Consider the following 15,432-nt stretch of genomic DNA (forward strand, 5'->3'; position numbering starts at 1 on the left):
AATTATAGGTAGACTTGACCTACAACCTAATTGAGCCTAGATTTACAATCATGTCGAGCCGGCCATAAAGTGGATTACCATGTGACCGACCTGATTTTATGACAGTTTTGTGGTGACCGTTAAGTGGACAACACAGTCATTATTGTTTTTATTATTGCTGTGAGCCGCCCCGAGTCTGCGGAGAGGGGCGGCATACAAATCTAAATAATAATAATAATAATTAAGCAAAGCTATTGTTTGCAACAGGCACTTTTGGGGCTGGAAAATGGAAAAAACATTGTTGTCCATTGTGGCTAGAATAGAATAGAATTCTTTATTGGCCAAGTGTGATTGGACACACAAGGAATTTGTCTTGGTGCATATGCTCTCAGTGTACATAAAAGAAAATATAGATTTGTCAAGAAACATGTGGTACAGCATTTAATGATTGTCACAGGGGTCAAATAAGCAATGAAGAAACAATATTAATAAAAATCTTAGGATACAAGCAACAAGTTACAGTCATACAGTCCTAAGTGGGAGAAAAAGGATGATAGGAATGATGAGAAAAATCTAGTAGAAATAAAAGTGCAGACTTAGTAAATACAGTGTTCCCTCGATTTTCGTGGGGGATGCGTTCCGAGACCGCCCGCGAAAGTCGAATTTCCGCGAAGTAGAGATGCGGAAGTAAATACACTATTTTTGACTATGAACAGTATCACAAGCCTTCCATTAAAACTTTAAACCCCTAAACTGCAATTTCTCATTCCCTTAGCAACCATTTAGATTATTACTCACCATGTTTATTTATTAAAGTTTATTAAAAAAAATATTTATTAAAGGCGGACGAAAGTTTGGCGATGACGTATGATGTCATTGGGCGGGAAAAATCATGGTATAGAGAAAAAAACAGCAAAGTATTTTTAAATTAATATTTTTGAAAAAACGTGGTATAGCCGTTTCACGAAGTTCGAACCCGCAAAAATCGAGGGACCACTGTAGTTTCATAGTGTTGAAGAAATTATTTGTTTAGTAGAGTGATAGTATTCGGGGGGGAAACTCTAGTTGTCTTGGTGTGCAGTGCTCTGTAGCGACAATTTGAGGGTAGGAGTTGAAACAGTTTGTGTCCAGGATGTGAGGGGCAGTAAATATTTTCACTACCCTCTTTTTGACTCGTGCAGTATACAGGTCCTCAATGGAAGGCAGGTTGGCAGCAATTGGTTTTTCTGCAGTTCTGATTATCCTCTGAAGTCTGTTGGGTTGCAGAACCAAACCAGGCAGTTATAGAGGCAGTGTGATCTTGGGACCCTGTGAAAAGCCTTAAATGTGGACTGGTTGCCAGGTACCTAGAATGTGATTGTGTGACCATGGAGCTTCAGAGCTTCAAATCCAATTTACCGATGTACCTTTTTACCCCCCAAAAGAGGGTGAAAACTTGGGTGCCATTTATACACTGAATATTGCCCTACCCAGCCAACCCCCTCCCTTTGGCCTCTGCCTCTGAGCAATTGACCTCCTTGAAGCAAACAGTGCAGAGCCTGATTAGCACAAGGAAGTGATTATCAGCCTCCTGACCTACAGCTGATTCAACACAAGTAGGCCAGGTGATCGAACTGAAAGTGAAACTAGCTGCAAGAAGGCAAATTGCTGGGAGGCAGACTGCTGGCAATGTTACACTGCTGAAACTGCAAGGAGATAAGTCAATAACTATAAATGTCTGTAGAATTTTTAAATTATTAGACATTGCTTTATTATTGTTCTAGACAACATAATAAAATGAAGAAGCCTTTTAAAATAAATACTTGATCTGAAGAGGCTCAGTGCTATTGTATCTTCTTTTTAAATAGCAGAGAATAATGTATACTTCCAGAAAGCCACATCAATTTAAAGATCTGTAAAAAGTATAGTCTGAAATGTAACAGTATCCTGTTTTAGTATTGTAAGGCAGCTGAGTTAAACCCCGACATAGTCATGTTTGGAGTAGATCTATTTAAATAATTGTGAGGAGTTAGTGTGACTATATTTAAGAAAACCTTCTGGCATTATTATTATTATTATTATTATTATTATTATTATTATTATTATTATTTAGATTTGTATGCCGCCCCTCTCCGTAGACTCGGGGCGGCTCACAGCAATAGTAAAAACAATGTACTGTAACAAATCTAATATTAAAATATCTAAAAACCCCTTATTTAAAAAGCAAGACATACACACAAACATAGCATGCATAAAGTATATAGACCAGTGTTTCCCAACCTTGGCCACTTGAAGGTATCTGGACTTCAACTCCCAGAATTCCCCAGCCAGCATTCGCTGGCTGGGGAATTCTGGGAGTTGAAGTCCAAATATCTTCAAGTGGCCAAAGTTGGGAAACATTGATATAGACCATAATGTACTGCCATAATGTACATTTCTCTTATTTTTTGGTATTTCTATGGGTCAGACACAGCAAACAGTGTATATCATCCAGGCCGTTTGCTGTGTCCTGGGAGGCAAATTGCTGGGAGGCAGAGGCCATTTTTCCTTGTTTATCTGCCCCAAAACTAAGATGCCTCTTATACTCCAGTGTGTCTTATACCTCGAAAAATATGGTATCGTACCTTTTGGGATGCGGTGGGTCTGTCATAATTTTGAATGCTTTGCATTTGAACTCTTTGTCATTAAATGAGGACTCCCTGTAAAGCAGTATGATAGGACTCTGCCCCTTCTGAACTGAGGGGTGGATGGATTGGATCTTTCAAGGAGACCCATTTCCTAGTACAGTGATACCTTGTCTTACAAACGCCTCGTGATACAAACTTTTCGAGATACAAACCCGGGGTTTAAGATTTTTTTGCTTCTTCTTACAAACTATTTTCACCTTACAAACCCACTGCTGCCGCTGGGATGCCCCGCCTTCGGACTTCCGTTGCCAGCGAAGCACCTGTTTTTGCGCTGCTGGGATTCCCCTGAGGCTCCCCTCCATGGGAAACCCCACCTCCAGACTTCTGTGTTTTTGTGATGCTGCATGGGAATCCCAGCAGGGGGATCCCAGCAATGCAAAAACGGGTGCTTCACTGGCAACGGGAGTCTGGAGGTTGGGTTTCCAAGCGAAGGGAGCATCAGTGAAATCGCAACATCACAAAAATACAGAGGTCCGGAAGTGGGGTTTCGAGGACTTTGGTGTTTTTGCGATGCTGCGATTTCACTGATGCTCCCTTCGCTGGGAAACCCCACCTCTGGACTTCCGTTTCCAGCGAAGCGCTTGTTTTTGCCATTCTGTGATTCCTCTACTGGGATTCCCCTGCAGCATCGCAAAAACACAGAAGTCCGGAGGTGGTGTTTCCCATGGAGGGGAGCCTTGGGAATCCCAGCAGCTCAAAAATGAGCACTTCGGCCGGCAAAAGGGGTGAATTTTGGGCTTGCACGCATTAATCGCTTTTCCATTGATTCCTATGGGAAACAATGTTTCATCTTACAAACTTTTCACCTTAAGAACCAATTAAGTTTGTAAGACAAGGTATCACTGTACTTTGTACCGCAGCCCAGCATCTGCCACAAGCAAACTTTGATGCCACGATGCTCAGTAAAGCAGCGGCCCCCAACCCTTCTGGCACTAGGGACTGGTTTCATGGAAGACCATTTCTCTACGGACAGGGAGGAGAAGGTTTCGGTTTCATTCGCTCACCTGCCACTCACCTTCAGCTGTGCGGCTCAGCTCCCAACAGGCCATGGACCGCTTCTGGTCTGTGGCCCAGGAATCAGGGACCCCTGCAGTAAAGGACATCTCCTAAGGAAACTTTACGCAGGTACAAATTAAGTAGGGAAATGTCGGCAAACCGAAACACTTGGTGTCCTGGGTTCAATCCCAGCTGTGCCCAGATTTCTTTCTGTGCACCCCTAGATTGTGTGTCTATTTTGCCAAGATACTATTGAGTGGTTTGAAGTGACCTGCAATTTACGTGTGGTTTTTTTTGCTGGAAATCGGTATAAAACTATTCAGTAAGACTCTGTTAATATTCTTCTTCTCATCTTTCCTATTGCCTATCTCCTTTTCTCCTTATGACTATAACTTCGTTGCTTGTATCTTTATGATTTTTCCTAGTAGAAACATAGAAACATAGAAGTCTGATGGCAGAAAAAGACCTCCTGGTCCATCTAGTTTGCCCTTATACTATTTTCTGTATTTTATCTTAGGATGGATCTATGTTTATCCCAGGCATGTTTAATTCAGTTACTGTGGATTTATCTACCACGTCTGCTGGAAGTTTGTTCCAAGGATCTACTACTCTTTCAGTAAAATAATATTTTCTCATGTTGCTTTTGATCTTTCCCCCAACTAACTTCAGATTGTGTCCCTTTGTTCTTGTGTTCACTTTCCTATTAAAAACACTTCCCTCCTGGACCTTATTTAACCCTTTAACATATTTAAATGTTTCGATCATGTTCCCCCTTTTCCTTCTGTCCTCCAGACTATACAGATTGAGTTCATTAAGTCTTTCCTGATACGTTTTATGCTTAAGACCTTCCACCGTTCTTGTAGCCCGTCTTTGGACCCGTTCAATTTTGTCAATATCTTTTTGTAGTACTATTTATGTTGATTCTATCACTAAGTTTTTAATCATATCATTTATGATGAATGTATTTTTATGATATCTATGATCATGATTTATCACTTATAGTTTTTATGTACAATGAGGGCTTAGGTATCAAAGACAAATTCTTTGTGTGTCCAATCACACCTGGCCAAAAAAGAATCCTATTCTATTCCATTCCATCCTATCCTATCCCATTCCCATTCCCATTCCCATTCTGTTGCTACTACTACTGCTATGCCATTGCTATTCTAGTTTCTGGCCAGTAACACTCATTGCAGTTAATGGGTTTGCCTAACAATCACTGCATTCACTTAATGATTGCTGCAAAAGATGTAACTCACAATCTCCTGTTTTCTAGCCTGACTGGCTCTCAGTTTTCAGGTGGAAATAGTTTTAGGTGGCATGAAATCAGAGTGCATTTTCAGAAGTTGTAATCTGAACTACCCTGTTTCCACCAAAATAAGACCTCCCCTGAACATAAGCCTAATTGGGCTTTTGAGCACATGGCAATAAGGCCAAGTGCTTATTTCAAGGTTCAAATAAAATATAAGACAGGCTCTTGTTTTGGGGAAAACACAGTAGGAAGAAATATTTATTTCATAAGAGTTTTCAGACCTGAATGAAATAAATCCTGGAAGGTTGCTGTTTTAGCATTGATGCAAATTATCATAGAGATGAAATTTAAGGTCAGCTTTTAATTGAAAAATGAATGATATTCTGGAATCCCTCTGCATTCGTAGAAGATTCTTTGAAACCTTGAGTTACTTCTAAACTTTCCCACTAGCATTATAGTACTAAACACTGAACTTGGTGAGATGAACGCTGAGATTTATTAATTGCACATTTTATTCATAGAAAAATGATCCAAATGGCTTCCCTTCCTAACTCTTGGTTAATTAAAAAGGAGCCATTTAAGTGACCCCAGAGCTAGTCTACAGCTGTTGCCTTCTATGGGTATAAAAAGGCAGTAATTTTTTTGACAGCCACTGATTGGAAAGTTGCTTGCAGCACAGGGTACACGTTTTGGATCAATAACTGGCAAATTTTCCATTAAAAAGAATACCTGAAGAGTGTTCCAAATAGCCCCTGGCACCTTAACTTTCCATGGCAACCCCAAGTGCTGAGATGTGGAGGACAAATCATTTTTGGACCATTTTTCCAGACTACTTGTTAACAGTTATTGCTGTCCCAGAAGGTTGACAGCTGACATGATTGATATTTCATTTACTTGTCATCTCCGTTTGAGTAATGGAGAAGGCCATTCTTTTATTGTTATTATTATTCTTTTTAAAGAAACAAAGAGCGAAATCTACTCAGAGCCTCTCTGGAGTCAGTCCCAGGAAAATGAGTCAAGAATCCTATAAGAATGTGCTTCCAAAGCTGAAACTTTGGCTTTGATGTCATGTTTTCAGCTCTTTCTGTGCCTTCAGGCTGAAGCTAGAGGAGAAGGCAACCAAAGCTTTGCAGATTGCAATACAGGGGACTCAGTGGGGTCAAACCACAGTTTCTGGCTTTATTTAGAAGAAAGGATTGTCTTGCAAGATCAAGCTGAGCGTTCATTCGGTTCTGCATTCTCTTGTCTTTAAGATCACCAACATCCAACCTCGGTCACATTTTAGACTGGTGGATTTCAACTCCCAGAATTCCCCAGGCAGCCATGCAGACGGGGGAATTCTAGGAGTTCAAGCCCGCAATATTAAAATTGCCAGTCGGACAGACCTGCTTTAGGTGCAGTTAAAGAACCTTTAACAATAATTAATGAGGTCACTCACATGTTTTTGCCTAGACCAGTGTTTTTCAACCAGTGTGCCGCGAGACATGGACAGGTGTGCCGCGAAGCTCAGCTTCCAAGACCGGGGCCCAGCAGGAGAGCGCCGGCACTGTGAGTGGGAGCTCCAGGTCAGAGGCACCGGCAGCGCCCCGCCCAGCTGAAGCTTCCCTGGTGGGGACAGCGACAAGTCTCCTTTGAAAGAGAGAGATAGCAAGAGAGACAGAGAGAAAGAAAGAAAGAGAGAGATAGAAAGAGAGAGATAGCAAGAGAGAGAGAGAAAGAGAGAGAAAGAGAGAAAGAAAGAGAGATAGAAATAGAGAGATAGCAAGAGACAGAGAGAAAGAGAGAGATAGAAAGAGAGAGATAAAGAGAGAGAGAAAAGAAAGAGAGAGAAAGAGAGATAGCAAGAGAGAGAGAGAGAAAGAGAGAGAGAGAGAAAGAGAGAGATAGCAAGAGAGACAGAGAAAGAGAGAGAGAAGGAAAGAGAGAGAGAAAGAGAGATAGCAAGAGAGACAGAGAGAAAGAAAGAGAGAGAGAGAAAGAGAGAGAGAGAAAGAGAGGGGGGAAGGAGGGAGAGAGAAAGACATAGAGGGAGGGAAGGAGGGAGAGAGAAAGAGGGGGGAAGGAGGGAGAGAGAAAGACATAGAGGGAGGGAAGGAGGGAGAGAGAAAGAGCAAAAAAGAGAGGAAGGAAGGAAGAGAGAAGGAAAGAGGAAGGAAGAGAGAGAAAGAGGGAGGGAGAGAGAAATAGAGTGAAAGAGAAGAAGAGAGATATTTTTTTTTGTCCAAACTTTTTTTTAGCCCCCTCCCCCCACTCAATGTTCCCCAGGATTTTGAAAATATGAATAATGTGCCGTGGCTCAAAAAAGGTTGGGAAACACTGGCCTAGACAGTTATTCCATTGACAAGCTTTGCAACCAGCTGGGCTTCATCTCCAGGGTCCATCCATGCAAATGGACAGCAGCACAGTCTTCCAGAAAACAACTAGAATTCCATAATATTTTCCAGCAGGATGTTCCAACCTGTCTCTTGGAGGTTTTTCACCATTAGGAATCAGTGAGGTTCTCCATGGGTGACTTAGAACTAGCCCCAAACTGGATTGCTTGTTCTCTGACTCGTTCACTTTGTTTCTGTATATGATTGGTAGGAATCTTGCTTTGGCTTTCGCCTAATTTGTGATATCATATTTGCACATGTATAAAATTAATATCTCATCGTAGTGATTTGGGATTGGCATCTTCACTCATAGTAGTATTCTGGACAGTACAGATTCTGGAACTATCCAGTCTATTTTTCTTTCTAGAATTCTGATTGGCCTGGTTGATTATAGGTAGTATGTGTGTGTGTATGTGTATGTGTGTGTGCCTATTGCAACAAGAGATAGCAGTTAACCAAAACTTTGGTATTTGAGATACCAAAAGGGATTGTCAGTGTCCTGGGCAACTGCCAAACCAAACTAATTATTTTCCATACATGATTCTCAGAGTCCTCTTTGCAAAGTTTTAGTGTGTTGAAAGGGATCTAGCAATGATTTTTCCATTGAAAATCAGTGTGCCAGTAGCCCTTGACTTACAACGGTTCATGATCGTCCAAAGTTACAAGGGGGCTGATATAACAATGGGGGAGTGGAGCTAGATATAGGAGATTTCTGAGAAGGCTAGAGGACTTGCATAGTAAAAGGAAATACGCTTACAGCTTTACCTCTTTGTTTGGGGGGTGATGTCACTTCCAGGCAGTATAAAAGCAAAGGATTTGGGGTAATTGGGTGCTCTCTCCTATGCATAGCTCTACGCATGCGTGGGTCTATCACAGCTTCCTCATCAGAGTCTATCGAAGATAAGGAAGATGATGATTGGCTTCTTCCTGGGCTGCCTGCCAGGTCCCCCTCTGAAGGTCCCATCTCACAGTCACTTCCTTCTTCAGAGGATAATTCGCTTCCCGAAGCTGTGGGCAGTAAAACAGGCCTGTGACATTTGGATGTTTCACCCACATCCACCCCCACAGTCCTTGGGGCAGGAGCTGGCCCAGAGCCAACCTAAAAGGCACTCTTTGCTGGACCACTCCCCTATTATTATATCAGCCCCCTCCTGACCACTCCCCCATGGTCATCTCAGCCCCCTCTAGTGATTCCTCGGGTTCGCTCAGGTCACTTTCCCCCTCGCTCTCACTCTCTGCACTTTTTCAAGCCTCTGTGTTCGTTGGTTTGCCTCTAATGCTACTATTTTGGAATTGTGAAATTGAACACAATATAGAAACCTCTTGCCATTCTCATCTATTTTTTTTCCCCAGTATTACACAACTGTAATGGAGCAGCAGGGAAACGGACAGCTGATCGTACCTCTGCAGATCTACCCAAGAGGTAATTTTGCACAGCTTTTAACACCTACCAATGTTCTATTGTGTCCTCTATTTTCTAGAGGTTTAAAGATAGAAAAATTCTACAGTTTGGTCTTAAGTTGGGAAATTTATTGCTTGAGTATAGCTGCAGCTATTTTCCAAAGCAAACCAGGATAGCAGAAATTATATACTGCTCAAAAACAAAAGAAAAGGGAACACTCAAATAACACATCTAGATCTGAATGAATGAAATATTCTCATTGAATGTTTCATTTGCACAACTATTCCATTTGCACAACAGCATGGGAAATTGACTGTCAATCAATGTTGCTTCCTAAGTGGACAGTTTGAATTCACAGAAGTTTGATTTACTTGAAGTTATATTCTGTTTTTGAAGTGTTCCCTTTATTTATTTTTTTGAGCAGTTTGAGTAGTTTGCAAATTCAAAACAATGTTCTTTTATAAGAAAAATTTAAATAAACTAAGCACTCTTTTTGTATAGCAAAGAGCACTTGTCTCCAAACAAACTGGTAATTTGTACAAGTCCCTTATCAGTTCTGAAATACTTAGCTTGCAGCTGTGAGGCAATTCACAGTCCTTCTTCTTTCACAAAGTGAAACACACTTGGCTCTGGTTTAGTTTCAAAGCGGGGGGAAATCAGCACACAAAGGTCGAAGTCAGCAAGGCAGGCACGAAACACAACGATCAGATAATCTTCCACAATGGCCAAACCCACAGGCTGCTCTTTATAGCAGCCTCACTAATTACCACAGCCCCACCCAACCACAGGTGGCCTCATTTTCTTTGATAATAATCTCTCAGTTGTTGCTGGCTATGCATCGCTCTCGCATGCGTGGCTGTATCATTAACTCTTGTTCCGGATCCAAGGAGGAGCTAGATAATTGATCTCCTTTTGAGCTGTCTGCCACACTCTCCTCCTCCCTGTCACTCATGTCTTCTTGGTCAGAGGAGCCGTCATCATCAGATTCCACCGGGAGCAAAACAGGCCTGCGGCATGTGGATTTCTCCCCCACATCCACAGTCCTTGGGGCAGGAGCCGGGCCAGAGCTAACCACATCATTTTATCCCCTGGTTAGGGCTTTAAAAAAAACCCAGAGGGAGTAGCAATGAAAAAAGCCTGCAGAGACTTAGGGCTGGAAAAAAACTTTTGCGGAGGGACAGCTGGGAAGAACTGGGAAGATTTTTAGCGCCTCGTCAGGGCTGAAAAAAGAACTTCAGAAAAGCTCCTTTCGGAGTATAAGACACACCCAAATTTCAGCCTCTTTTTTGGAGGGGAAGTGTGTCTTATATTCCGAAAAATACAGTATTCCCCTGCATAAAATAATCATTCCACAAGCTTTCCATTGAAAACATTATAGACTCTTCATTACTTACAACTCTCTCAATTTTGAATTGGGCAATTAACCAACAGGTTTCCTAGCAAACTCTATCAAGGTTAGAAAGAGGGCATCAGTTTAAAGATGGAATTATCTTGAAAAAAGGATGCGTTCAGAACAGAAATAGGTCAGTGTCCCTCTTTCCTTCTTGCATAGGAACATTTCTTTCTTGGACACACAAGGAATTTGTCTGGGTGCATATGCTCTCAGGGTACATAAAAGAAAAGGTACGTTCGTCAAGAATCATAAGATACACGACTAATGATAGTCATAGGGTACAAATAAGCAATCCATTCATATTAGGGTGATGGGAACAATGAGAAGATTAATAGTAGTGCAGACTTAGTAAATAGTTTGATAGAGTTAAGGGAAATATTTGTTTAGCAAAACAGTTATGCCATAGGTAAATCTGATAGTTCACATAATTTAAATAACCGATTGCTCTAATTTTTATTTAATTTAATTTAGCACCCTACATTTCAAAAAGCCAGCTCATTTTGCTTGGCTTGGATTTTTGTATCTTCAACTTGTGGCTTAACTCTATAAGCGATCACAATTGTAGCCACCATAGCTCCCCTTTAATTCATACACCCCCCAAAATAAGCAGCTTTTCTGCCACCCATGCCCCAAATTAGGAGGGACCCCACAAATTTTACTCCGCTAGTAGTTGCTGACTGAAGGGGAGTTACTCATTTCTGTTTCAAGGGTTCTTGAGCCAGCGGTGTCTGAAAACATTTCTACGGTCATGGCTCCAGCATGGTGTCATGGAGCATTCTTAACTCTCAAGTGTTAGTTAGTTAGTTAGTTAGTTAGTTAGTTAGTTAGTTAGTTAGTTAGTTAGTTAGTTAGTTAGTTATTACTTACTTACTTACTTACTTACTTATTTATTTATTTATTTATATTTATATATTTATTTATATATTTATTTATTATTTTTTATTTATTGGATTTGTATGCCGCCCCTCTCCGGAGACTCGGGGCAGCTAACAGCGACAATAAAACAGTGTACAATAGTAATTTGGTATTATCTATTTACCTGCTTGCATTTGCCCGCTTTCAAACTGCTAGATTGGCAGGAGCTGGACGAGGATGGGAACTCACTCTGTGGCATGGAGCCCAGGTCTCGAACCTTGGCTGCTGGCTTTGCAGCCGACGAGCCCAGAATCTTAGCTGCTGAGCTATCACACTGCCTCCTCTCCCCAAATTAGGAATAGCTTATTGATTTTATTTTTTTATTTTCCATCGGATGATATTCCTATTTTTCATTCCCCCTTTCTCATTCCTTCTGTTTGCACACCAGCCACCCAGTATCTCTTATTTAAGGATATGCTAGCAACGTTTAATGTAGTTTAAATTGCACGGGGCCTGTCCTAACTGCTGTGTTTAATAACTATCATCTGTGTCCTCTTGACTAATAAATGGCTCAGTTTCCTGCTGTCATCACCATGAGTGAAATGCATGCATTTCAGAAGAAGGGGGAGAGAAAAGGGGGGAAATCAAATCCATCCTTTCCCAGACAATCAATCAAAATTGACAGGCCCTTTAACATACTATTTGTAGGGCGCTGTAGTTTTAAAATGGGAACTGTCCGTAACATATCGCTCGGAGCCTTTGTGGTTTTAACATTTGCCCGAACACTCAATTGGGTTGGAAAGGGGCAGTGAAATTCCAGGGGCGTGAAGGAAATGTAATTCTTCCTTTTGCTCCACTTCATCTTGAAGCCTGTGAGAACAGCCTGACAATAGATCTGTAGCTAGAAAGAAAGAGCATCTTACTTTATACCGTATCTGATTCCTGATGTTCCCAATGCTGCTCTTAATGCCCAGTTTCTCTTTTCCCACATAAAAGCCAGAGAAGACTTTTTTGTGGCAACACAGGGTGCAGGTCATTGTTCTTGGGGTGCTGAACATATGGGCTCCTGTATTAAACACTCCCAACCTCAAACAGATGTGTTAATCTGCCCATCCCTATACAGTGTCACTAGAAAACATGTGGAGATGAAATACAGTGTTCCCTCGATTTCCGAGGGGGATGCGTTCCGAGACCGCCCGCGAAAGTTGAATTTCCGCGAAGTAGAGATGTGGAAGTAAATACACCATTTTGGGCTATGGACAGTATCACAAGCCATCCCTTAACACTTTAAAACCCTAAATTACCATTTCCCATTCCCTTAACAACCATTTACTCACCATTATTACTGGTACTCACCACTGAATAGTGATCCTGATATTTATAAACATAATTATTTATTAACAATATATTTCTTTTGTTATTTATTTGCAAAAAATATTAGTTTGGCTATGACGTATGACATCATCGGATGGAAAAAACCGTGGTATAAGAAAAAAACCGTGAAGTATTTTTTAATTAATATTGTTTGAAAAACCATGGTATAGGCCAGCGTTTCCCAACCGGTGTGCCGCGGCACACTGGTGTGCCGCGAGACACCGTCAGGTGTGCCGCGGCGAGAGGCGGCGGAGGAGAGTGGGCGGATCAGGCGGGCAATGGGGCAGGGCGGAGAAGCCAGGGGCGCGTTTGGCCGGAGGCACCTACTGCCGCACCTCCCTGCCCCTGCCTCCCCACGGTGCCTCCGGCCAAACGCGCCCCTGGCTTCTCCACCCTGCCCCATTGCCCGCCCGATCCGCCCACTCTCCTCCGCCGCCGCCTCCTGCCTTGGGGCGAGCAATCCGGGAGTCCGGGACTGTGTGGCTTTGCGCCATGAAGAGAAAACGGCCGACTTTTCCCTGCTGCCGTTTTCTCTTCATGGCTCAAAGCCACACAGTCCCGGACTCCCGGATCGCTCGCTTCTCCGGTCAGCAAAGCCATCTGCCCAGGAAAGCGCCGCGCTGGCCGGAGAAGCGAGCGATCCGGGAGTCCGGGACTGTGTGGCTTTCGGCCGGGCTAACGGGAGGCGGCGCGAGGCCGGGCGCTGGGGACGTCTGGGAGGGCGAGGAGGCTGATGGCTGCTGCGCACTCCACTCTCTCTCCGGCTCTCTCTCGCTCTTTCTTTTTCTCTCTGTTGCTGGCGTGGTGAACGAGAGAGAAAGAGAGAGAGAGAAAAAGGAGGGGAGAGAGAATGAGAGAAAGAAAGCAAGAGAAAGAGAGGGAAAGAAAGCAAGAGAGAGAGAGAAAGAAAGGGGGGAAGGAGGGAGAGGGAAAGACATAGAGGGAGGGAAGGAGGGAGAGAGAAAGAGAGCAAAAAAGAGAGGAAGAAAGAAAGAAAGAGGGATGGAGAGAAAGAAGGGAAGGAAGGAAGAGAGAGAAAGAGGGAGGGAGAAATAGAGTGAAATGGAGGAAGAGATTTTTTTTTGTCCAAACTTTTCTTTAGGCCCCCCCCCCCGCCCCCCCTTCAGGTTGGGAAACACTGGTATAGGCTATTCGCGAAGTTCGAACCCGCGAAAATCGAGGGAACACTGTATTGTAAAAAGAAGGGGGCAAAATAAACAGAGAGAGAGAGAGAGAGAGAAAGAGAACAGTTACTGTAAGTTGGGAGCAGGAGATTCTGGCTTTCATTTTAATATTTTTTGAGATATAAATAAATTGAGGCTTCGATTTGTGGGTTTTTAAAAAAAAACCAACATGCTCCTACAGGTCCCGAGATCCCATTTTATCCTCTCTGCTGTGACTCCTGGGAGATGCCTTTCGATCATTTCTCTCCACTAATTTCTGTATCGCCCTCATTACAAAAAGAAAAAGATTTCATTTTGAGCAAATTTGTAAATGGTGCTGATGTATTCTACAATTTAGTCAATTACTGTTTCAGCTTGCAAGCCTCCTGGGAAAAGGAACATACATGGCCTGAAGGTAGGAATTTCAATAATTGTTTCCGTAAACGTAGATGGATTTGTGATGCTGTGTTCCATTTATTGAAATGTCAGATAAAACTGTACTTTCTCAGCTCTGACAAGCAGATATATATATATATATATATATATATATATATATATATATATATATATATATATATATTCGTAGATTTTCACGGGTATATGTATGTAGATTGTTCTGAGTTCGGGTTTTGCCCCGTGTAATATTTTGAATGTCTATGCGACGTTTCGGTGAAATCACATTCACCATCATCAGGCTGAAGTTGTAAGCTTCGTGCTGCTGTAAATAGAGTTTTATATTTATATTTTATATATTTTAATATTTATATTTTATGATGGTGAATGTGATTTCACCGAAACGTCGCATAGACATTCGAAATATTACACGCGGCAAAACCTGAACTCAGAACAATCTACATATATATGTGTGTGTGTGTGTGTGTGTATTACAAACTGCAGCGAAGGACAGATCCTTCCTGGGCACGAGTTTGGCTGGTCTGGCTTATTTATTTATTTATTAGATTTATATGCTGCCCCTCTCCGTAGAGTCGGGACGGCTCACAGCAACAATAAAACAATGTACAACAAATCTAATAATTTAAAAAACACTAAAAACCCCATTATTAAAAGCAAACATACACACATGTGCCTGGAGAGGCATTGTTTCCTTCCTGGGTTTAGGACAAAAGCTTGTCTTGCTGCCCCCTTTTGATAATGTCAGATCTACAGAAACGGTCCTCTTGGACCCCCCAAAACTACCCCTAAGCAAAGACAAAAGAGGGCAGGAATTGAGATTGCTATCTGCATAAGAGCAGCTGTAAGATTAGGGTTACCTTTCCTTCGAACGACCCTCAATATTATTGCGGTTGGTGGCTTGAATTAGGAATGTCGTACGCTGCGCAGGACATGCCTCCATCTTTTCAGTGACATTAGAGAGAGGTAATTGATATATTCGTGCAAAAAAAGGTGATGGGCCGGGGAAGGGAAGGAAGAGATGTATTTAATAGAGACGGAATGAAAGCCGTATTGTGTGCCAGCTCCTGATTGCATTACCTAACCAAGCATTTCAAATGCAGGCTGAATGAAAGAACACGGCTGCTCAAGAACACAATGTGGTAACCTACATACAGGCTGGGTTTCTACCATGGGCAACTAGCTCATTAACCTTCCTAGTGAAATAGGAAATTCGTGGCAAATTACAGGTTAATTAGAACCATCTCCTCTGAATAAAAACTACGGATAAAGATGCTTTTTCCCTCCCCTGCAGGTAAATACCCGAGCAGGGTCTGCTAACAATAGCAGTGCGGCCATCCCAGACTCCCTTCCAAGCCATAGGTAAGAGTTTGGGGAGGGGGAGTTGGGGGAAGCACGCTTGCGCTTTATTAAGGCACAGCCCCAGAAGTGATTTTTGCATAGTAATTAACAGCAGCAAATGGGGAAAGGTGGGAATACTTGGGGGTGGGGGTGGGGTGTTAGTTGAGTAGTTTTCCGCAAGGCTTTTGCAGCTTGGTGAATCCAGCACTAACCTTACCTGTTAGTCGA

General features: G+C 42.3%; 1 protein-coding gene across 5 annotated transcripts in view; it reads left to right on the top strand.

The window, feature by feature from the left end:
• MAP2K5 (mitogen-activated protein kinase kinase 5) overlaps window positions 1-15,432 on the top strand; it is a 230,155-nt gene that overhangs the window by 14,643 nt on the left and 200,080 nt on the right. For all 5 annotated transcript variants that reach the window (XR_011559993.1, XM_070762760.1, XM_070762763.1 and 2 more), the window contains exons 4-6: window positions 8,619-8,688; window positions 13,827-13,867; window positions 15,158-15,225. Coding sequence is in view for 4 of the 5 variants with exons in the window: in XM_070762760.1 (XP_070618861.1) it covers window positions 8,619-8,688; window positions 13,827-13,867; window positions 15,158-15,225 (179 nt within the window). In the remaining variant the exon portion in view is untranslated. The remainder of the gene's footprint in view (window positions 1-8,618; window positions 8,689-13,826; window positions 13,868-15,157; window positions 15,226-15,432) is intronic.

The sequence above is a fragment of the Erythrolamprus reginae genome, chromosome 10, assembly GCF_031021105.1.
Source record: "Erythrolamprus reginae isolate rEryReg1 chromosome 10, rEryReg1.hap1, whole genome shotgun sequence".
NCBI classification, from domain to species: domain Eukaryota; kingdom Metazoa; phylum Chordata; class Lepidosauria; order Squamata; family Dipsadidae; genus Erythrolamprus; species Erythrolamprus reginae.